Below are 24,264 nucleotides of genomic sequence, written 5' to 3' on the forward strand. Positions count from 1 at the left end.
ATTGCTGGAACTATCTAACTGCTCTTAAAGTCAAAGTAAGTTCTGCCTGCATCTGGATTGTAGGATCCAATTAGAAAGGCAGAATGTTTATGGCAAACATTGTTGGGGCTCATAATTTTAAATGTGCATGTACACATTTTCCTCTTGTCCCCATCTATGCTATTACTGTGATCTCCCAAGGTATACAGACCAATTTCACATAATATGGTCACTAGCCTAGCAGATCCAGTTAGATATTATATATCCAGAGGTATATTGTCAAGACCCCAGCCATTATCACAAGGGGGAAAAAAAATTATGACATATGCCTGCTTATGCCTATGGAGTCAAAATAAATAGATTATTATTTACCTACAAAATAACTGTGACTGCATATGAAATGGATCTCTGATGACTACAGTACTTGAAATGCTTTGTCACCTTGTCTGAGGTCAAGTCCATGTATTCAGTATAGGCCCAATCCAGACAGCTGCTCAACACCCTCATCTCTCATTGATTTCAGCATGCTCAGCACCATACAGGATTCTGCCCTCACAATATACATTGCGAGGCTGTACAAGCAATTCAACAAAACAGCTACCTTGATCTATTAGGATATTAAGCTCTATACAAAGGAACATTTAAGCACTTTGAGATATACTTAGCTTTGTTTTCAGAATGTATGGAAAATACCCCTACAGCTGGTGGATGAATTAGAGCTAAATGCCTCTCTTGTATTTACATGTTGGGTTTACTCTAATAATGTGTGAAGAAGGCTGCCATAAATGCACCAGAAAGAGCTGTTTGCCAAGGTCCCAGTTGTGCAAGGGGCTGAGCAGCTCCTGAGAAGTGCTCAGTGCCTTGAAGCCAATGGGAGATGAGGGCATTCAGCACGAGGATCAGGCCCTGAAATCTGCGATGTTTGCTAAGATTCCCCAAGAAAAGTGATTCTGATTTAATACAATCTTTCTCCCCACTCACAGTGAGTCCCCAGCATTTCCTTTTCTCATCAGAATCCAGGGGGTATAATAAAATTAAAAAGGACATTTTCCCCCTCTTGGTGCCAACAAATGCTCCCACTTCCCAGGGTGACTCTTCTGCCTTCCGTTTTGGCAGGCTACCCTTCTTCCATATTTCATAACTACAGTTGCGTAACGACAGAGCATAGCTATAGTAGCTTCTGGTTGTGGTAAACATGCTGGGTCTTAACCCCATTACCAGCTCTGCTGTGTCACTTATTTCCTGATACTCACTTGCTCCATAACCCCTTGCAGTAACTGGTGAACTTGCAGTCCTGCTCAGGGCCAGTGCAAGGATGTTTCACGCCCTCCCCCTTCCCCGAGCCCCTGCCCTGAGGCGCACCCCCCTCCATGGCAGCTCCCCTCTCCACCCTCAGGTGTGCCCCCTGTGGCAGCTCCTCACCCCCCACCCTCTGCCCTGAGGCACTCCCCCCGCCCCAGCTCACCCCTGTTCCGCCTCCACCCCGAGCACACCATTGCCGTTTCACTTCTCCCGCCTCCCAGGCTTGCAGCGCCCATCAGCTTAGATGCCGCAAGCCTGGGAGGCGGGAGAAGTGAAGCAGCGACGGCGTGCTCAGGGAGGAGGGGGGGCAGGGGTGAGCTGGGGCGGGGAGTTCCCCTGCATGCCCCCCCCCCTTACTTGCTGCAGGCGGCCCTCCCTGTGCTCCCCTGCCCCAGCTCCCTCCGCCTAAATGCTGGCGGCGACCAGGGCGGATGAAGATCCAGTCGCCGCAGTCACTGCCGAAGAAAATGCCACCCCCCAAGTCCTAGTGCCCTAGGTGACCACCTAGGTCGCCTAAATGGTTGCACCGGCCCTGGTCCTGCTTGCCAGGCTTATGGAGGACTAGACATATTGTACTGCAAGTTATTCAGCAGAGTGAGACACCTGGCTGCAGACCCCAAGAACCGTCACTGAACCAAATCTACCTGCTGGAGGTGCTCAGGCTTAACACATACCCATCTCCATAAATGAATATGTTATTTCAAATTAAAACAAAGTTAATGAGGTGAATGACTGCAGAGCTGGAAGAGAAAGTCTAATTAAAATCAAAGCAGTTATTAGTCTCTTATCACTGCTGATTAATTATTAGCTGGAGATAATTTGTCACTTTAACTGGTAGCGGAAATAGCTCAAGTGTTATCAAGAGCAGAAATGTAATAAAAACAATAAATCTAAAGTCCTTCTCTAGAAGTTCCAATTCAGGGCTGAATAATCTCTTCTAGAGGGAGAGCCAGGGAAATGGGTATGGGGTGAAATCCTGGCAAAACTCCCATTGACTTTAGAAGGGTCAAGATTTCACCCCTGGGAGGGTGGGGGAAGGGGTTGATGGTTTAAACTTCACACATGGAAGTGGGGATTTGCTTCCATTCTAGCTCTGCAGGAGACCTCACCCTCCAGCCCCAAAGATATCCTGAGCCTCAGGCCCATTGCCTCCAAACTGCTCCCCAAGGTATCATCTTATCTATGTCAGCATGGTTCCTTCAGACATTATGTTGCCCATGCCTCCTTTATAGAGGGAGCCCCAGCACTACCTCTACTTGCAACTCCACAGCACAAGAGAATGCTGACAACTGTAAGCAATGCCACTATCACATGCCTATGGGTTTGCGGGGCCCTGACACAGCAAATGACACTCATCCCCTTTGATCTTTCCCCTTCATGCTACCAATGAAGCCCAAAATTCATGGAGGGGGCTTCTGACAAGTCAGTGGCAGAGGGGCACTGATGACAGGCTCAACTATAGTTTCACATAAGTCAATCTATTTTTGCAGATTTTTTCCTTTTGTTTACCCATTCTCTTCTGTTTTTTTAAAAAATAGGTTCCTCAATCCTTACTCCAGGCTAAATTGCAAAAGCAGTCAGTGGAAGTTTTGCCTGAGTAAGGACCAAGTAGAGACTTCAGGAATGGGACCTACATCTTTTTGCAGTGGGAGCAAAGGTTCCCAAGGTAAACTGACAATCTACAGCTCTGCAGTATAGTTAGATGACTTATATTTTATAAACATTCAAAAGAAGCTTTTTGGATGGCTTGTCAATAGAAATGCAATGATGTATTTGTGAGACCAAACTGTTCCCTGCTCATACTGATGAGATTGGGTACATTCAGTTCATGCTGCTAATGGGTGAATCAGTAAATTAAATGGAGAATGTCACTAAAGTATTATTTACAATTTCTCAGCGCTCTATTGGCTTATCACTTTGATTGCCTTATGATAAATAGCTGCCTGCCTCATGAGAAATAGTATTTCTTTTTAGTACCATTCTAGCATTTGGTCCTCATATTGATTTCACTGTTAATGTACTTTGATAGCACGTTAGCTTCCCCTGTTTTTCCTGCTTTTTATTTCAAAGTGCTCCTTCATGTTCATCTTTGAAATGAAGAAGTTACACCTCTTCTTCTACTATAAATATGTTAATACGGGGGCAATTAATGGACAGCGGAAGAGCAATATTTTGATATAAAACCCAGCTGTTTTCTGTCAGGTTGATTTCCACACGTGTTTTATTTATTTGTTTTTTATCCTGAGACACTCTGGCTGGTCTGAGATTTGATGAGCATACAGTGTTACTTTTAGAAATGGGCTGAACTCCAGTTAAATATTTGGCTTTTTAATAGGCAGACTTTAGGATAACAGTCTCCGTGGGAATCCAAAAAAAGGGAGTAAAGAAAGGGCTCCCTGTGCTATTCTTAGCAGCACACAGTTAGATTTGGAATTTTGATTGTAAAGCATGGAATTTATAAACGTTGCCATTCTAAATTTACTCCGTTTGTATACAATTCAGCTGGATAATCAAGTGTTACAGTATGTTCCTGCTTAGCAGCTCAGTTCTGAGTTTAACAGCCTCTAAACTAGGAGAAAATTTCATTCAATAAACATTGACAGTGTCATTTGTTTTCCAATTGTTGAAGTAAGTGAAGATTTATGATGTGTGCATATAGACAGACAGACACACACACAGATACATATGGCAATGATTTATTTCTAGGGGGAAGCCAAGGAAATTCTCTCCCTGTGTCCCATATCATCAAAGGTATCTGTTCTTTGGTTCTAAATGTTAAGTAAGTTCTCAGCCAAGGAACGTACTTTCACTCTCCAAATCGACAGATGTCCGTTTTCACTCGTTATTTATTTAACAAAGATATTACTGATTAGCTGCACACCTCATTTACACACACACAAAAGACATTTCAGTTTAAATCCTTCTTTGTTTGTCTTTGATTTTATAATGTGAATTCATTGAAATAGTATTTGTTTATATATCATTATCACATACAGCACTTTTCAGTGTTTCATGGGTAGATTAGCTTTGTAAAAAATGAGCTTTTAGTTGCTATATTTGGGCAGCTATGACTGATCATGTTCTATGTTTTAAAAGAAAATAAAGACTTTATTTTGCCAGTACTTTGCTAAGTAGGATATTGCTCCTGGAATTTTAAAGTATTAAATAAAAGATGCTAATAAATTCCTTAATATGGCACTTCTGATGGGGAGAGATGGGGAAAACAGCGTTTGGATAATCTGGTTTTCCTTTAGAATTACTAAACTAGAGTAAAATGACTTTCCCTCCAATAACATCCCCAAGATCCAAACTCTAAGACCTTTTGAATTTCCCCACATTGCTACAAACACTTACGTGGCCCCCAAGGTGCCTCTGGGGGGATTCTCTGCAGGTCAATCTCATCCTTATCCATTTCTTATCCAAGCCTGGAAAGCTCAGCTGCAAATTAGTACCAAAAAGAATATTTGAAATTGAAGGGATCCTTCCTCTTTGATTTTTAAATGTTTAGGGCTTTCATTCAATGGGCACAAGAAGCCAGTCAGCTACTGCAGGTTGGCACACGACATATTTGCAAGCAACCCTACTACTACCACCACTAATAATAAGAGCAGGGTCCCTGGAATTGAAGGCAGCCAAATTTAAGAGAAAAAAAACGGAGAAAATTCCCAACTTGATGCCCTGGAAAACAGAGCAGCTTAAAACGCACCTAAGAGCTGACCCTGCTCCTCTTGCACAAAGTCACAGATGCAGCCTCTGCCATGCACAGGGGTTTTAGATCGATCGCTGCTGCAGCCGCTGCTCGAGGAGCCCCCCTGGTGAAGAGCGAGGCACTGACTTTAAATAGCAGCGCTCTGCTCCGAGTCCGGCTCACACTAACTGCTGCTGCTGAAGGCATCAGGCAGTGGGAACCCAGCCCCCCACGTGACTCGGATGGGTGCAAAACTATGCACGAAAATCCAGCCGGGAGCAGGAGGATGGGAGCGTCTCTTTCCACATGATCCAAACCTCTCCCGGATCTGGGGCTCACCCACGCACACGCGGACCCTAAGCAGCAGGAGGAACCGCCCGAGGAAGAGTTGGGGGCACTTCCCGCTCCCGCAGAGACCAGCTTCGAGCTCCAGGCATCCCCCAAGCTCCCCATCGCGCCTGTGGCTGGGTTTGCGTGTGTTTGCTGGACTAACTAGTTATCCCGTTCTGGGGCTCTGCCCTGAGGCGCAGGGAATACGATCTCTCTCTCTCTCTTTTCACCGTTGGTTAACAGGCATTTAGATCCGAGCACCTGTAGCTGGGTGTTTTGTACAGGGATTGTGGGGAGAGGAGCACTCCCTTTACAGGAGGAGACGCATTACTGCTGAACGGGCGGGTATGGTAATCTCAGGCTCAGGTCAGACTCCGAAGTTGCGGGGAAGGGTGAAATTGGGGGTACCTAGAAAATGGAGAGACGTTAGGATGGAGGCTTTGAGGCCAAATGAGATTTCAGGCTCTCTCCTCCAGTTTTGCAGCAGGCAAGAGAGGAGAGGGGGGAAAAAGTGCTGAACCGCAGCCTGCAAAACAGCAAGGAAGGCGCCTTCTTATGTATCCATAAAACCCTGCAAATGACACCCATAGATAAATATAATAAATCCCAACCCAGATCTATCTTAAACAAAGTGGGTTTGCAGCAAGTGAACTGACCTTGGGCGTTTGAGTAACCCGCCTGAATGATGGCAGCAGCTGACATGTGCAGGGAGAATTCCTCTCAAAGGTCACTAACATTTTTTTTCTCCAGCAGGCTGCAGAAGCACAGGCAACTTTTGGAAACCACACACTGCAGACTCAGAAGAACTTTTAACGGGGTTGGAGAGAGTTCTTGGACATCACCCTCAGTGTTCAGGGCGCTGAGAAAATTAGTGTGTCTTGACTGCTGATAGTAATCAGAGTAAAAGATAATTAAGATGCTATTAGCACTATAAAGTTTTTGGTGGTTCACTGACATCAGCAAAGCCAAATGACACTTAACAGGGTAATTTTTAAAGATATTGATTTCTTTCTCCTCTGTGTAATATCTGACCTGTCTGCTTTTGGAGGATTTTCAATGTCCTAATCTGCTTGCGTGTATCATAGTTTAACTGTTTCTTTAACTTTCCCAGACTTCATGGATGCTGAACCAGTCTTTCATTAAAGACAACAAATCCTTTAGCACATTTTGGGTTTTTATCCAAGGAAAGGCCAAAATTTAATATGACTGTGGTAAGGAGGCCCACCTCATGCATCTTGCTAGTGCTCAACTGCCTAGTCAGAACATCATGATTTAATGGCTGAGTGTCCACCAGAATTTTATTTTTAACTTTATTTTCCCCTCTTTTTAGAATATGTAGGCCTTGTCATCTAAAATCATTCCTAAGGGCCTGGTTTTTAATGTAGATGCCTAAAGATGCAGTTAGGTGCTTTTGAAAATCCCACTAGGTCCTTACCTGCGCCATTTGGAGCCTACATATCTTTAAAGACCTGACTGAGCCTCATCAGTGATGTTAGAGATGGGGAAACAGAAGCAGAGCATTTTGGAGCTCATGAATACCTGTGCAAGGGAGTAAAGTGCAAAGGAACTCCCTCACTCACTTGGGTGGGCTTCGTGCATTGCAGGTTATATGTGGGGGTGTGTGTGTGTGTGTGTGTGTGAGAGCAGCTCTGCAAGGCTTCTGCTTCCCCTCCTGCACAAGTAGGCTGGGCCTTGGTTCTGTCCTCTCCCCAATACACTGGTCACCACTGCTTCCAAAATGAGGCAGACACAGTTTACTTCTCCCACAGAACAAGGAGGAAGCAAGGACCCTATTGTGACTGAGTCAGTTTGATGCCTGCATTGCACCTGGAGCAGTGCAGCTATGGTCTACCCCTTATTCAGGGCAGATTGCAGGGTGGCAGTGTAACTCCAGCTGGCTTACCCAAAGCCGCAGAAGTAATGGGGGCTAGAGATGGTATTAGAACTCAAATTCTTACCCTCTAGGCATAGCACTAGGCCACAGAGCTGATTCCTTTTCTCTCTCGCTGAAGGAGTGCTTCAGTCGTCAAACTCCTAATTTCACTCGCTCAGGTTTCCTTGGTGGTTTAACTGGTTAGGCTTTTATGGTCACTGCAGTACTAAAACAAAGAGAACAATCTTTCTCAGAATAAGTTTGAAATTGGACGTGATGGAGTGGAAAGACATAGTTGGGTAAATGTATAATCAAGGGAATTTTAGAATTTAGATAATTTCTTGACAGAATGTAATTCTGAGAGGCTTTGAAAATGAGTCAGTGTGCTTTAGGCTATTTTTAAAACCCATTGTTTACCCCCTTTTATTTTAATTTTTATGCAAATATGAATTTAGGCAATTTTGAAAATGTACAGTATTTACTTTATTATTAGAGTAGCAGTACAGTATGTTGTGTTGTAGATCTGTGATATATTTGAGCCTAATCTTGTTATGCTTACTCATGTGAATATAAACTGCTAGAGGATCATGCCCTTAATATCTAAGAGAGTTCTCTTTTCCTTTGGCTAAATTTCATTCATTCCTGCTGGAGAGTCACAGCAGAACCCAATATTTGCACAAGATCAAAATATATATTTCACAAAGTTTAAAATATAAAAAAAAGTCAAGTCCCCACCCCCACAGATTTTGTAAAGTAAAAACTGGAAATCTTCACATGCAATAAACCAACTGCCTATAGTAGTCTTGGAAAATACAGCCATAGGGGTCCAAATTCCAGTACTCTTACTAAATAAAGCCTTATAGATGTGAGTAGTCTGACTATTTAGGTGCTACTCAGTGTGACAAAATATCATGGGTTCGACTAGATGATCTCCTGAGGTCCCTTCCAACGCTGATATTCTATGATTCTATCATAATCTAGCCCATAAACCTCATTTCTAGGTTTTATTGCATAGAGTAACACTCAGCAACCTGGGATTTAACTCAACCTTTTTTATGAACACTCCCATACACAAAGTACAGCTGTATAAGCATAGAAGCATCCAGTTAAAAGAGTAGAAGTGATATTTTCATGATTGGTGGGTGTGAAATCACTCATTTATCTAGCTGGGGCTGACCAAAGTTAAGCCATCAGTGGTAAGCAAATAGCAAGTTGGATTTTAAGAAGGTGGAATACCTCACATCAGGCTTCTTACCATCTCTGAAGATTCTGGGCATCAGGACCTTTCCTAAACATACACACAATACATTGCAACAAAGTAGTCGTTCATGGCTTGGTTGGTATCACAGAGCATATGCCGTTTGATAAAGGCTACTCTTTGCAGATGACTTGAATGGGACTACAGCCCATTCAAAGGCAGCCCTTCTCATGATGAATGGTTTTGTAACTGCCTTGGAAAATGTTGGTCTGACAAGTAAGATTTCAAACATCAAGTTTCTGTGCCAGCCAACCAGTATAATTATTTTAGGTGTTTTATATGTTGAACCAGGCATCTGGATGAATGGGGACAATACTAAATGTTAATGACTGATCAAGCCTTCATTAGAGGTCTTGAAAATTAAAAATACAGTATGTGCCATGTACTCTTATAAAGGATCAAATTTGAGGACAAAGACTTGCATTCAAAGAAGCAGTCCTGTCTTCATCCGTCTACAAGATACGTTGCTTCCACTTATGATCATTTGCATTCATACAATCATCAAGGCATACAGTGCAACAATACTTTTCACCACATTGATAAGTGTAGGACCATGGACTTCTTTACTATCCTAACATCAAAGTACCAGGTAGCTTTCATAAGGAATGTTGGGGCATTCATGGATATAAAATGATCAGATAAAGCAAAAAACAATTCTGGTTTCACCATTGTACAGGCAGTGCCAGTAGATAGATGATTTGGCTAGCACACTAACATCCTGTGAATGGAGAACGTGCCAATACCAAAGCATGGAGCTCAGACTAAAGGTTCCTTCTTGCCTTGAAGTCTATAATTCTAAGTTGAACTGGTTCATGGGAAAAAAAGCATAAAAATCTTGCTCATTTTATTTATCCCCTTTACATCAGACTACTTATGTAAGTACAGCAAGCAAAATCTTCCCCTCAAAAAAGGTACCATACACTCAAATAGAATGTGCACCTGTACAACATTAACATATGTACATTGGAGAATAAGGCTGTTGTCACAGGGTGTCCTGGCTCAATGGCCAGGGAGAGGTGCTAAGTGTGGCCTTGTAGGTGCTAAGTGTGGCCTTGTAGGTGCTCCCTGCCTCCCTATCCCACAATGTCATCTAGAAGATCACTAAAGCTTGATGTAAGGAACAATACAGCCTTCCTGAAGGGGGTGGAGATCTAGTTTATTAACCAAAGATCCAATGAAAACACAAGCAAGCTTTCTTCCCAGCATCATAGTTGGAAGGGGAATATCCTGAAACAGATTATTCCCACCTAAGTCCATCTTTTCACTCCAGCAGGGCTCTCTCTGCCCAGACCCCGTTCCTGGAATCAAGCATCTTGCCACTACCTGGCCCTTCCCTAGAGCTAGAGGTCTACCCAGATCTGACAGCTGAAGCTCTTTTCTGGTACAGCATGTCATTCCTGTTAGGCTGGGCTTGCCAGCCATTGCTTAGCAGTTACCTGTCCTTCAGAGCACACTTTCCAGAGCCCTTGCTCTGGTGAGTTCTCCTGGGAGTGCTGGTCCAGCTTCCACTCTCTATAACTTATCCCAGCTGCACCCTGGTAACCCTTTATTAGGCTCATTAGCTGCCAACCAGCCACTTACAGATTTAATTCCTTTCAGGTGTATCAGAGTTGGCTCATTCTCTTACAGAAGCCTGTGGCAGGTAGGCTGACTCCCCTTAAAGGGCCAGGCTCTGTGATAGCTGCCAGCTGAACTTTCAGTAAATGTCAATGTTTTAACAGTGGGCTCTAACAACAGTATCCCTCCTCCGTCTGTGATAATCCCCAATATACCATTGGAGTGAGTACTTGCAAGAAGGAAGCGGAATGGACCAGTGTATGTATTCATATGTCTGCCCATTTGAACAAAAATGCTTTCTCACAAGCAGGGAAGGAGACAGCACCACTTGGCAATCAAGCTTATATTACATATACTTGCATGCGATGTTTATACTTTGCTCCTGAAAAAATATACTGAATACCTGGATAGTGTAGCAGGGATCCTCTCACATAATTTGAAACACAGAAAACAGACATTTTATGGGGGTTCAGGGTTTTCCCCAACTGCCTTGCAGTTGCCCTGGAATGATTTAATAATTTTTGTCCATGGATGGCTTAGAGGTGAACTCTATGGGTGGCAGGGAGATCACTAATTCTCTCCTGGCTTTGATGGTAGAATTTTAATAAGGTGCACCCCAGAGAACAGCTTGGTCAATAAAGCGAAACTCTTTGAAGATAATCACATGATCATGAAACAAAACACTGACTGTGTTTACAAGAATAATCCCATATCTAGTGTATTTTCTTCAATGGTGGCACTAAGCAATAACCTCCCACTCCCAATCGTCAGTTACAAAATGTCAACAGGTAAGGCACATACAAGGAATACAATTGGACCATATAATACCTAGCTTTCATATAGCACTCTTCATCCACAGATCTCAAAGCACTTGCTATCCTGCTATTTATATCCTATCATTCCCACTGAGGAATTCTCAATGAAGTCAGTTGGAGTTTTGCATAAGAAAAATGAACAAGAGGCTATGGCCCAAAATGTAATGACACCACCTCACCAATATGTGATTTCAATGAGACTAGCCAAGCTAGTAAAGGTAAGCATATATGCTAGTGTGCAGGATCAGGGCCCTCTTGTATAGGCATCATAACTAGCACAGGCTGACTACTTCTTTCCCCTTCAAATGAAAAATCACAAACTTACCAGCTGAAAGGTATGTAAGTACTAGTGCTAGAAGGACTTGAGCGCTTTGCTGCATTCGGGCAAGGGTGAGACAGGTATTTAGATTTCAATTTATAAACAGATATAGGGTGCATTTTTAGGGCATAGGACTGGGTAAAGATGTCAAACTGGGCATTTGCTACCCAAACTAATGTATTGCTTTCTCAATAAACACTTGTGCCAGGGTTATCCACAATGAAAGAGGTGGAAGTTGGATCACTATACATTTTAAAAGTCATTTAGCAAACATTTTATTGTATTAACAGTGACAGAAGAATGAAAAAAATAAAACCTGCTAGCAGAGCAGCAGGAGAGATAAGGAAGGTTTCAGATACAAACACTTTATTTTAAAGTAAAAAAGGGATCCCCATATTTCCTACCTTGGGATCTTCCCTTCTTAGCTCTACATGGAGTAACCATGAATAGTGCACAATGTTCACTGTGGCCCTGATCCTGCAAACACTTATGCACATACTTAACTTCAAGCACTAGTTCCCCCCCCCCCCAACAGTTATCACATACTTAAAGTTAAGCATGATCATTAGCTCTTGCAGAATCTGGGCCTAAATTATTATTTTATAGCAGCTGCTTACACACAACACATTTGATACCCCATTCTCCTTTGTATTACTTGTGTTTACTTTGCTCACTTTACAGCAGCCAAGATTTGGGGTCTCCTCAGAAGCTAACAGTAACTAGTACAAGTTTTAGCATTTGTACTGGTAAAAGTTTTCAAGAGACATTGAGGAAGCTAAAGGAGCTCAGTGCTTTTCCCACTGAGGAGGATACTGTAGGGTGTAATGCCATCTGTGGGTCCTGGGAGGACTTTGAAGGCTAGATTTTGACCAACTGCAAGAAGTTATGTGTAAGCTGCATTGCCATGGCAGTAGCCAGAGAGACACTGACTCAGACACACCTCTGAGTCACAGTTCCTCTTGCTCCTTCCTTGCTCTGGAGGGAAGGAAATTATAGCAAACCCCATGCCAGCCCAGCTGCACTGGCAATTGGGGGGAGGGATGGCACCAAGCCACTTGTCATTCCCCTCCCCCTGACAGCCACCTATTCCTGCATGCCTGGACCTAAGGTCTGTGTAAGAGCATAAGGAGAGTTATGACTCTTCTTACTCCCTTGCATGGGCGTGTAGTTCAAGTCACAATCTAACCCCAAATATAGGTTCTGAATGGCAAGCTTTACCTATGCCAGCCACTGCTGCATTCTAAATCTTATCTTTCTGACTCTACTGAGGTACCAGTTAGAAAAAGCAGACAGTGTTCCCCCTAGCCTAGAAAGCAAGATCCTTCATGGTTCTTGTTACAGCTAAAGTTCCTTCAGCCCCCTTTAGATTACATGGAGAAAAGAGTCGAGTATTTGTTTATGCGCTTTGGCATTTTTTTTTTAACATTTATAATATACTCTTTTCCAGAGATGCGTGTTGAATTCAGCGAGCCATTCCACACTGTGATGTTGCCTTTCCAATCTAAGATCACTGTACAATTTACAAGGAAAAGAAAGGAAAAAGTATAGAAAAGAGGTTAAGTCTTTTAACCACTTCAGGTATTATGAAACCTTCTCAGTGCTCCTTTTAGTACATCTCTTTAGCAGTTTGGTTAAATGGATAGTTGAAGACAGTAGCATACATATAATCAAAGTTATCTGAACAGCATAAGAGCAGCAGTCACTCCTGTATGCACATTTATCATTGGATCACAATAGTTCCTTCTGGCCTTAATCTATAATTATATTTCCTCTCTGGTTTACATTGAAATCAGAGGCAATTTGCCACCGCTATAATGATTTAAGGTAGACAAATACAGCTAAACATTGATACACCTTTATTACATATCACGGAATAAAATCACTAGAACACCTACCTACCCATGTGTCAATTATTTAATGGCACATTTGATGCAGAGACAGCAAATAATTTAGGGCCAGATTTCATCAATTTTATTATTCATATGGTCCCACTGAAACCAGCAGGGCTACTCATGGACTAAAGTGCTACTCAATGTGAGTGAACGTATCAGAACCTGGTCATTACAAAAAATGTATAAAAAAGATACACTATGTTGCAAAACGATCTGGGTGATGTTACCAAATGCACTATGGTTACACAATGTCTCAGGAAACAATCACATGTTTTATATTCATCCACTCGTGCCATAGGAGTTCAATACAATAATTATTTCCCCTGGTATTTAACATGCAAGTATTACAAAACCCATTTATAGTCAACCATAATTAGTGGAGTACTTATGTTTCATCCTTAACTGTATTCTACTGTTGTCAATATTTCTGGTTTGTTTTAAGTCAGTTGTCTTAGCTGTATCAGAGGGGTAGCCGTGTTAGTCTGGATCTGTAAAAAAGCGACAAACAGTCCTGTGGCACCTTATAGACTAACAGAAGTATTGGAGCATAAGCTTTCGTGGATGAATACCCACTTCACCCACGAAAGCTTATGCTCCAATACTTCTGTTAGTCTATAAGGTGCCACAGGACTCTTTGTCTTATCTGTGTTGATATAAATAATTCATCTCTACAGCGCTTGTGTTAAAAACAAACGAGGCCCAAATTCAAGCATGGCCCTTGAAGGTTTACTTGAAAAAAGGGAATAAACTATGCAGAAATCAGATGCAAGGATGGTGCTGATAGTTAAAGGAACAGATGTGTTGTCTTCTTCAGTCTTCCTACCTATATACCTCTATTGTATGTGCCCCAAGGGAAAACAAAACAAAAACAAAAAAAACCAAACAACAACAACCACCACCACCAACAACAAAACTTTCTATATGGAATAATTTAGCCAGGGAAGACTACATAGACCCAAGCAGGACTGAATATCACATAAGGATATGAGTGTTGGGTTTGGATGAGTGTACACATTTGAAGATTGTGTGGTCAGCCAATTAATTTTGGTCATTTCTGTCATCACTATGTGTGAGTTATTGGGGAATTGACAGGTCTGTTTATATTAGTATATTTTAAAAAAATTAATCAAAGGTGCCAAGAGTATTTGATGAGCACATTCATGTTATGCTTTGTATAATCTAAATAAAATCAGGATGCTATGATTGTTTCCCGATTATAATAAAGTACAAGGGCAGAGTGTGTTTGCACATACACAACTACATGTGAGCAATCAGCAATGGTGTAAAGTATGCTGCACATATCCCATTGCATAATTAAAACTAATACACCCATAAAATACACCTGGTGCAGCATCTGCAACACAGCATGCTTCAACACAAGCAGTAGCGTGTTAAAAATGAATAAGAATAATTTAAGTTTAAGGTGAACTTATCTAGATTAATTTGTCACATTTCAGTCTAGAAGTGTCAAGCAGGCCATTTTGTTTTAATCTCATCTTCTCTATACACCCTTAATAAATGGATCATTTGAGCCTTAAACTGCTGATTGGAAATTTCATGAAGTCTGTCCCAGAGAACTCAAATAAACAATCTTCTACCTCTAAAGAAAGGTAGCTGAAGATAAGTCATTTGGATCTTACCCTGCTTGGGATTCTCAGTCAAAAGCCTGGACTAAGGAATCCTCTCCCAGAATATGTGCTGCTTTCAGGGCAGCAGTCAGATGTATATACAGGAAAGTCCTAATAACCACAGATGAAAATTCAATTTAAGGGGCTTCAGATAAGAGTGTATATACCATCATATGTTTCCACAGATGATAGTATTCAAAAAATGCATGCACAAACTACTGTACTTGCACAAGCAAACTTGTGAACACATGGTGGCTAGGTTGAGGTCCCTTTCAAAATTTGCCTTAAAATGTCCCCTTTTGAAGCACAATGCATTTTGGCATCCTTTAGAACTTGCTGCATGCGCCATCCATCCAACCTGCATCCGCACCTCACTATTCCAATTGCTGTGCCACAGTCTAGTATTTCTCTTTTGGTAGATATGCTGCTGACATGTCATCATATGCTTCTAAATCAATGTGGACTACACACTGACACCTCAATTGCAACAGATATGATGGGTGTAATTTTCTGCCATTAACCCCAGTCCCAATCAAACGTGTGCTTGACAATTCTGCTGCTGACTCAGAGGAGAATTCCCAAATACATTTGTGTTAGTTCTGGGACCTGAATGCCATGTTTTTCCCCCTTCTCCTAGCTCTGTTTACAGTGTAGTCATTAGCCACTAAGTTGATATTATATAGCTATGAACAACAACATTTTTATGGTGCCAAAAGACAGACAGACATACAGGGTACATTTTATAGCCTTTCACACTCATCTCAAGATGCTGTTAAAAAAAAGGTACATAGTGTTAATATCTCCTTTTACAGATGGCGAGACTAAATCTCAGCACAGTTAAGTGACTTGCCCAAGGTATGAAAGCAAGTAAGGGACAGACAGACCTAGTTGTATAATACAGGTGCGGATTCTGACCTCAGAGAATTTCTATATGCCTGTATAGCACATGTAGGAGTGACATCAGAATCAGGCCCCAAGTCTTGTAAATCTTTGCTTACCATGCCTTCTCTGATTAAGAATACACTGAGTAGTATCTCACTCCACAGGTACCTAGTTTTGTTTTAGTAATCATGTCTCTATGAAATACCTCTATAATAGTGGAACAAATATTTTTGGTTCAAGAAAGCCATTGTAATAGAGATATTAAAAACAATTCTTTGGAAAATAGTTTTTAAAAGTGAAACAAAAATTGTCAGCACTGTCCAAATTTTTCATTTTAATGTGAATTTTTATTGTCAATATTTTCCATAACATTTAAACATTTAAAACATTTATGAAAAACAAACATGACCCATTTTGAGCCCTTGAAAATGAAATAACTTCAAAAGTTCAATTTTCCCCCCTTGAAATTAGATTTTTCAACTGGCTGCAGTATTTCAAGTTCTACTGTATGAAGTTTACTTCTTAAAAGGATTAAAAAAGCACCAGGCAAAATTTATCCTGTTCTTTTAAACACAAGGGGGCACCAGCAAGCTAGTGGAGCAGGATGAATGATTAAATTTTTCTCCTGCATGTTAAATTAGAGAAACCTGCTGCAAATCTTCACACTTTTAAAAGTGAAAATGATTGAGAACAAAGGGTGGCAATGTAATATGCTCTTATTAATTTATTAGATAAGAATTAAAACAAAAATCCTTGTTATGTGCCTCGTATGCTGGTTCTTTTGCTAGGTGGAATTGGAATAATTTCATATTACAGAGGGTAAAATCCAGTTTCTTTTACAATGTAGGGAAGTTATTTTAACATCTCAGTAGAAATTGTTGAATGCCAGGGATGTACGAGTGAGAACACTGATCCCAGAGGACATGCATGTGCTTTTTTTTTTTTTAAATGAAAACTGCAGTGGAATTTGAAGGATTAGGTATTAACTCAGTCCAAATGTCAGCTCCAGATCTGAATTTTGCATTCCTTTCATAGGCAATTCCAAACACTCTTAAACTTGGGAGCCTGAAATGTAGATTCAGATTTGAACTTTCCCATTTTAAAAGTGGAGGTTTGATTTGTCAACTCTGAACTTGAATCTGGGGTTTGGATTCAAGGCCATCTCTTTACATGTGCACATGCACATACCCACAGTGAAATTCATCTCAGTGCTGAGAGTCAGCATGAGCTCTATGCACCATTAAAATTCCAAAAACAGGGCAGCAGTGGCACATAAGAGGTAACTTGGATTGTCCCTCTTCACAGGATTGTCCCTCTTCACAGGGGTGAATTTTACTGAGTACATATAAACTTTACTCCATCCCCCACCCCCCAACAAATACGACTCAGTTTGAAACCAGTGCTGTTCTGTATGGAACTAGTCATCAAGGGATGTGTCACAGGCTCCTAAAATTTTTCTCCTGCCATGGGATGGTCCAAGAGTTGTACCGGTCATCCTGAGTTATGAAGCAGCATTTCCTTGCAATGTACTAGGATATATAACTGAAAAATGATAATTAAAGCCCTGAATGCCCTGTGTATGCCTTGCTTTCCTAATTCTCGCAATCCTACAGCACAATCCTGTGTCATGTTCTGAAGTTACATATGTGAAGGATCACTTACCAGTTATTTGCTATTTCCACTCTTGCTCATAAAAAGATACTCATATTCAATGAGCCAACATAACATTTGAGTGTAATGAATGAGGGGGGGAGCAATCTTTGGAATTTTAGGATTTTGGGAATAGCTTTGACAGAATGCTTTTGTTTCTAACGTTTTTTTTTTTTTAATCTAAACTTTCCTCATTGACTTCTACCATTAGAAATGTTGTCCTTAACTATTTCCTGCTTTTTGGGTGCTTTCTCTTCCTTGCTGGGTTTCATATGCCCTTGTAATTCTCAGGATAATTATCTAAGCCAGGGGTAGGCAACCTATGGCACACATAACAAAGGCAGCATGCAAGCTAATTTTCAGTGGCACTCACACTGTCCGGGTCCTGGCTACCAGTCCAGGGGGCTCTGCATTGTAATTAAATTTTAAATGAAGCTTCTTAAACATTTTAAAAACCTTATTTACTTTACATATAAAACAATAGTTTAGTTATATATTAAAGACATAGAAAGACCTTCTAAAAATGCTAAAATGTTTACTGGCACGCAAAACCTTAAATTAGAGTGAATAAATGAAGACTCGGCACACCACTTCTGAAAGGCTGTCAACCCCTGGTCTAACTCCTCTGTCTGCCTAGCCCATACAAACAGAGATTGAGCTATTTTTCAAAGGAATAAACCCTTTCTAGACGAGTTACAGGTTTTAAAAGCAGATTCTTCTAACTAAGAACTGATTCAGATATGAAGATGAACAAGTCATTTATTATTCACTACTGTAATAAACCTAGGTAATATTAATATTAATGCCTTGTCCAGTCTACCTATAAAATGTTCCAAGCAAGGGTTTTCACCACTTCCTTTGAGAAAACGATGCTAATTTCACCATGTACTGAATTGCACAAAACTTTTTTCTCCTGTGTTCATAAAACAGGGCAAGCTTAAGTTGTAACTATTACTTGCTAGTTGTTGATTTGTTTTATATAGAATTACCAGTAGAGTTTAAGGTTGAGAAAACTTGCCTGGTACTGTAAATAAACCCTCATTAAAGAAAGCGTACGATGTATTCTTTCAGTTCAATAGGCTTGAAAACATCATGCAAACTTAGAATGATTCTGTGACTAAAGCACAGGTGTGGCAGTCAATAGATCAGATCTTTCCTAGCTCTGGCAATGACGTGCTGCATGACCATTAAATCAGTTAACTTTTCTGAGGTTGACCTCCTCATCAATAAAATATTTACCTATCGTAAGGAATTCACGCTTTCATGACAGACACAGTTACTAGGAAAATCAAATACTACTGCAGACCTGGAACTAAACCTCTACTTTTGCAGCTCCAAAACCAAAGGCCTCGTTTGATCTAAAGGAGATGTTCTCTAACTCAGTGGCCCTCAAACTTTCCAGACTGCTGTACCCCTTTCAGGAGTCTGATTTGTTGTATACCCCAAGTTTCACCTCACTTAACAAAAAAAAACCCTACTTGCTTACAAAAATCAGACAAAATACAAAAAAAGTGTCTCAGCACACTACTACTGAAAAATTGCTTACTTTCTCACTTTTGCCACAAACTATAAAATAAATCATTTGGAATATAAATATTGTACTTACATGTAAGTGCATCTAGATCAGTATAAACAAGTCATTGTCTGTATGAAATTTTAGTTTGTACTGACTTTGCTAGTGCTTTTTATGTAGCTTGTTGTAAAACGAGGCAAATATCTAGACGAGTTGATGTACCCGCTGGAAGACCTCCACGTACCCACAGGGGTACACATACTCCTGATTGAGAAGGCCTGCTCTGCTCTAACTGACAGTAGCAGCAAATCTATCATCCCTGTGGGCCAGTCACTAGAGGGTAGAGGTGTCACATCCAAAGCAGGTTAGCTTCCACTCCTTCTCTTATTTAATATGAGGCTGTTGGTGGGGATGGAAATGGGGGGTGTGGAAGCATTTGGTTTGGAAATGTTAAGCTGGTACTTAAAGGAGGAAGAAAGGGAGTAAAATTTGGCTTGTCACTTATCAGTGGCCTTCACTGCCTATATATGCACACACTACTCTTAATATCATCATGATTCAGCTATTTTGTGATTGGGTTTTTGCACTTGCAAAAGCTTGTTTCCTTTTTATGTGATTGCACAATATTCCCTGTTTATCCAGAACTACCCTCAGACTGCACCACTTGAGCCAATAGCAGTCACCTTACTACCTGTGAGGGCTGTGGCACACCATTTAAGGGGGGGGCATAGATTTGCACCCCTGCCTGACCCTTCTCTTGCCCTCTCAGGCATCCCACAACCACCTCCAGCAGACTGACCCCCTGGCCCAATAGCCCCTACCCTCTCCAAATTTGAGGAGTAGCACTGGGGTCTCAGCACCACTGGAGTTTGGCCAAGCCAAAAAATGGTCAGGCCATGAACCAAGTGGCTCCCCACAGCTCCATGGCCTATGAACTGGAATAAGTTTATTCACTAGACTTTACAACTGGGACAGATAGTTTGGATTATAGCAAATGCAAGGCATCACCTATTCTACTTCAACCCAGGACTGATACCTCTATGTTTTTGTTGATCTTTTGTCTACAATTAGTACTTGCTGTAGTGTTTCTATATTTATCTTTAGTTTTTTCTCCCCTGTGAAATACCTTTGATTCCTGCTGCTTTCTTTCCATTATGTTCTCTTTTTCAGCTACAGATATTTTACATTTGTTCACAGACTTTCATCCCTTGCCATTTTATAGGCAGATGTACATACAACACCACTGACAACCATCTGCTTTGGGTGGTATCCAAACAGAATGCAACACAATGAACAACAGAGAGGGGTGGATCAAGGACACCAGAGCAAGCCTCTACTATTGTAAACAGTGTCCTAACATCTTTCATGTACACAAAACATCTGGTTCTCATCCATACGATCCTCATGCAAGAAAATTGCATGGTAATATAGCTACCTCAGAAGTATGAATCAACTGTGCTGGGATTTGAACATGTTGTTCTAAGGAAGCGAGACATTCCACACATGATACTCAATTTACTATCTAGAGCTTGTCAAAAATTTTGCATTGGAAAAGGCTCTTGTGTCAAAATCAAAACTTTCTGCAATAACATGTCTGAATGAAATTCTTCACTTAGAAAAAAATTGAAAAAGTTTCAATAAGGTCAAAAACGGAACACTTCAAACTTATCAGAACAGAATGTTTCAACTTTGTTTTAAAATGTATTTTATTTTATGTTGTATTATAAATTGTAATTTTACATAAAATCAAAATCTGAACAAAATATTTAATCATGTTTTATTGACCTGAAACTAAATATTTTCAAACATTTCCATTTGTAGCATATTTCAAAATGTCAGAATTTCCCCTGGAAAGGAAATTCTGAATTTTGACTAGTTGTATTATTAAGCCATCTGCTAAACAACAAGTTTGAAAAAAAAGTCTGATGGTTACACCATAATTCACTTTCTATTTTATTTTCAGTTTCCAACTAAGACTATTGTTTTGTCCTTTGAAAAATAATGGCCTGAATTCATAGACCACCATGTAACACATTAATAAAAGGCAGCTTCTAATACTGTACATACTGTAGACACAAGCTTTGATATCCAATAATGCATGTTTGAAGGCAAAGCTCTCCAGTCCACAATGTGTCTATCTATACTGTTGCATGCAGCATTGCTGTAGCGGTGTTATCTGCAGCGTGTAGCTCTGCTGCAAATTCTCCATTTGTTTTGCACAGAGAATTTCCACTAACATCAACCAAAATTGGATCTACAGAGATTTGTGCTCTATAACTTGTTACCTCTAATGCTTTAATTTTAAAAAGAATTGTAATGCTTACTGAGCACATTTGATTTTTACAGAAGTGCTGAGCAATCTAACAAACTTCAGATAAACTGGATTCTAAAATATACTAAAGAATCAAGATTACAAAATGAAATAAATTTCAGTCAGTTTAATGCATAGTAGTATAATCAAAGGGCTTCCTTACTTGGAAACAGTGGCAAGGAAGAACATTCTGCAGTGGAAGGTGCAGTTGCAGTCTCCTGTTCACATATTCTGGTTTCAGATGCTACAATGTGCTCAAAATAAAAGAAAACGTATAGTCAAAATTGGACTGCCTTGATTTATATGAACAGGAAGTTAATGGGGAAAAAATAAAAACATGCTGATAAATAAAGGTGGAGTTGAGTGTTCTAATGGAACATACCTTGAATTTCTTGAACAAGTTTATACGCTTAATTCGCAATTGACGTATGCCAACAATGGTTAGAGTGTTTCATCTTCAGGACAAGTTTCACAGGCCATCCTATCATGGCTAGGGCAAAGTTTGCGAACAGACAGTGATATGATTAAATGATAAAAACAAATTTTACTTCAAAAAGTGTTTTTTTCTTTAAAGACATTGACTGTGGAATTTTTTCCACGTTGAGGAAGACAACTCTTTCATCCTAAACTTACTCAACTGCTGTTCCCCATTCCAGCAGGAAATTTACTGACATTTCTCTGATCACAATGGAACATAAACAGCATAGTGTAATTCTTAGAGTGCATTTTGCCTGACTTGTGTCAGGGCCTGATCAAGGGGTGCCCAGTATCTAATGCAAGGCAAAGTCTAAGGAAATTGAGGGTGCTCAACACCCTGCAACATTGAGCCTAGACCCACAGAATAGCTTAATATATTATTGTTAAATAGGCAATGGAATTATGTAAGAAAACATTTAATGAAAACTACATGGAGACTGATTCTCCTCTGTCTACATTGGTGTAAATCAAAGAGTAACTTTACTGAAGTCAGTGTAGGTACACTGGTAAGACAGAGGCCTAAAGTACTGGATTGAAAGTCACTGAGCAGGGCTTAACATTTACATTCATCTTATTACAGTAATGGTAATGACCAACACATTGCAGTGCCAAACATTTATAAACACTTCCAGGGTATTAATGTTATCCATGATACACTGCAGCAGTAACCTTGCTCGTGTTATAAATAATGAAATAGGTTTTCAAGGAAAAGACATGTTTGTCTCAAAAAATGATCTCTGTGGTTTTGGTCTTTTTAATTAGTTCCACTTTCTGTCAGTCACTGGGATTGATTTTTACATGTTTATTTGTTCCAAACTCTGTGAGAAATCCATATATAAGTGCTAGAACTCAGGTGATATTTTGTTCATCTCTGAAGCTTTGTTAAAATGTTTTGAAAGTGAAAAATGGAATTGTCTATAAATATGTCAGAGAATCATAGCCAGTTTTTAAAAAGAAAGAAACTTGGAAATGGGCAGGAAAGGTTGAAATATGTTTTCTCTAACAGCTTGAAACATCGTATTTCATGTTGCTATTATAAACAGTGAAATGCTATATTACCTTTTTTGGTTAAAAATGCCTATGAGCTATATGCAGAAGGTATTCTGCCTTAAACATTTTTTTTTTCATAATGACAATTACATTACGTTGTAGTTGGCACACCATATTGGTGCTACTGATTTGTAAAGAGAACTATTGAAAAGTTCTGTTTTGAGGTACAGTTCACAACCTCTCTGTTTGGATTAACAGGAGAAGAATGTTTGTATGATTTTTTTTGTAAAAACCATGAGCTTCCAATGTTTAATGGAAGTGATATAATAACACAGTCCATGTCTCCAAAGTTATCTTACAATGAACAACAGAACAGTTTTAAATGCAAACATAGATTTCATAAACTTGAGTTTATTTATTTGATCTTTTTAAATGAGGAGGATGAATCTTACAGTCCAACAAAGGAAAAAATTGTTAGACAAGCATTGTGTTAAAGCTTATGCACTGGACAATTGTTTCCAAGGAATTGTATGTTTTATAGTCAAGATACCTATTTACCTTTGATTACACAATTTTCAATAACTGGAAGTCTAAACTACGCAAGGGTCTTTATGTAGGTTTGCATATCCTTTTTTCTTGGTTGCTTATCTGTTCAATTACGGTCTAAACATAGGTTTAGTATTTAAAAACGCTGCCCTGCCCTGATACTCAGACATGAATCACCACATATCTTCCCAACTCAGTTATGATATTTGTATAAGTGAAGTAGCTGACCTTACAAAGATACATGCCAATGCCCGCACATGTGTTGGGTGGCAAGACTTGATTCTAGCTCTACTAAATCACAAAAAATATGCTATGAGGAAGGATGTAAAATAAGCTCTCCCTACTTACATCTGCCAAGAACATGCTAGCTGCTGCTTCCCGCATCTTCTCTCTTGGCCGAGAATGGCGAACCGCGGCCACTGGGAGATGCAGGCAGCTGTGGAAACAAACTGTCTGGCGGCCTGCCAGCAGATTACACTGATGGGCCTCAGGTTGCCCACCACTGCCTTAGACTCATGAACTCTACCATTTCATGATCACTTTCACCTAAGCTGCCTTCCACTTTCAAGTTCTCAGTGTGTTCCTCCTCCTTTGTCAAAAATCAAATCTAGAACAGTCTAGTCCCTAGGAGTGTTGTAAACAAAACCTGAGAAACAATTCTTCCACTCTACTCAGCATTGATAAGGCCTCAACTGGAGTACTGTGGCCAGTTCTGGGCACCACATTTCAAGAAAGGTGAGGACAAATTGGAGAAAGTCCAGAGGAGAGTAACAAACATAAATAAAGGTCTAGAAAACATGACCTATGAGGGAAGATTGAAAAAAATAAGGTTTGTTTAGTCTGGAGAAGACTAAAGAGGGACATAACAGTCTTCAAGTACATAAAAAGGAGGGTGATAAATTGTTCTCCTTAACCACTGAAGATAGGATAAGAAATACTGGGCTTAAATTGCAGCAAAGGGGATTTAGGTTAGACATGAGGAAAAGCTTCCTAGGAGTAAGGATAGTTAAGCACTAGAACAAAATAACCTAGGGAGGTTGTGGAATTTCTGTCACTGGAAGATTAAGAATAGGTTAGACAAATACCTGTCAGGGATGGTTTAGATCAGGGGTCGGCAACCTTTCAGAAGTAGCGTGACCAGACAGCAAATGTGAAAAATCGGGACAGGGGATTGGGGATCATAGGGACCTATATAAGAAAAAGACCCCAAAATCAGGACTGTCCCTATAAAATCGGGACATTTGGTCACCCTAT

At 40.3% G+C, this 24,264-nt stretch overlaps 1 protein-coding gene across 1 annotated transcript in view; it reads right to left on the reverse strand.

Moving 5' to 3' along the window:
- Positions 1-9,942, reverse strand: part of ANO1 (anoctamin 1) — a 120,422-nt gene extending 110,480 nt beyond the window's left edge. Inside the window, exons 1-4 of the mRNA XM_045017022.1 lie at positions 9,867-9,942; positions 7,258-7,398; positions 5,956-6,181; positions 4,636-4,719 (exon numbers count right to left, since the gene is read on the reverse strand). Of these exons, the coding sequence (XP_044872957.1) occupies positions 4,636-4,693 (58 nt within the window). The 5' untranslated portion in view covers positions 4,694-4,719; positions 5,956-6,181; positions 7,258-7,398; positions 9,867-9,942. The remainder of the gene's footprint in view (positions 1-4,635; positions 4,720-5,955; positions 6,182-7,257; positions 7,399-9,866) is intronic.
- Between the last annotated feature and the right edge of the window lie 14,322 nt (positions 9,943-24,264).

Source organism: Mauremys mutica, chromosome 4 (genome assembly GCF_020497125.1).
Source record: "Mauremys mutica isolate MM-2020 ecotype Southern chromosome 4, ASM2049712v1, whole genome shotgun sequence".
NCBI lineage: Eukaryota > Metazoa > Chordata > Testudines > Geoemydidae > Mauremys > Mauremys mutica.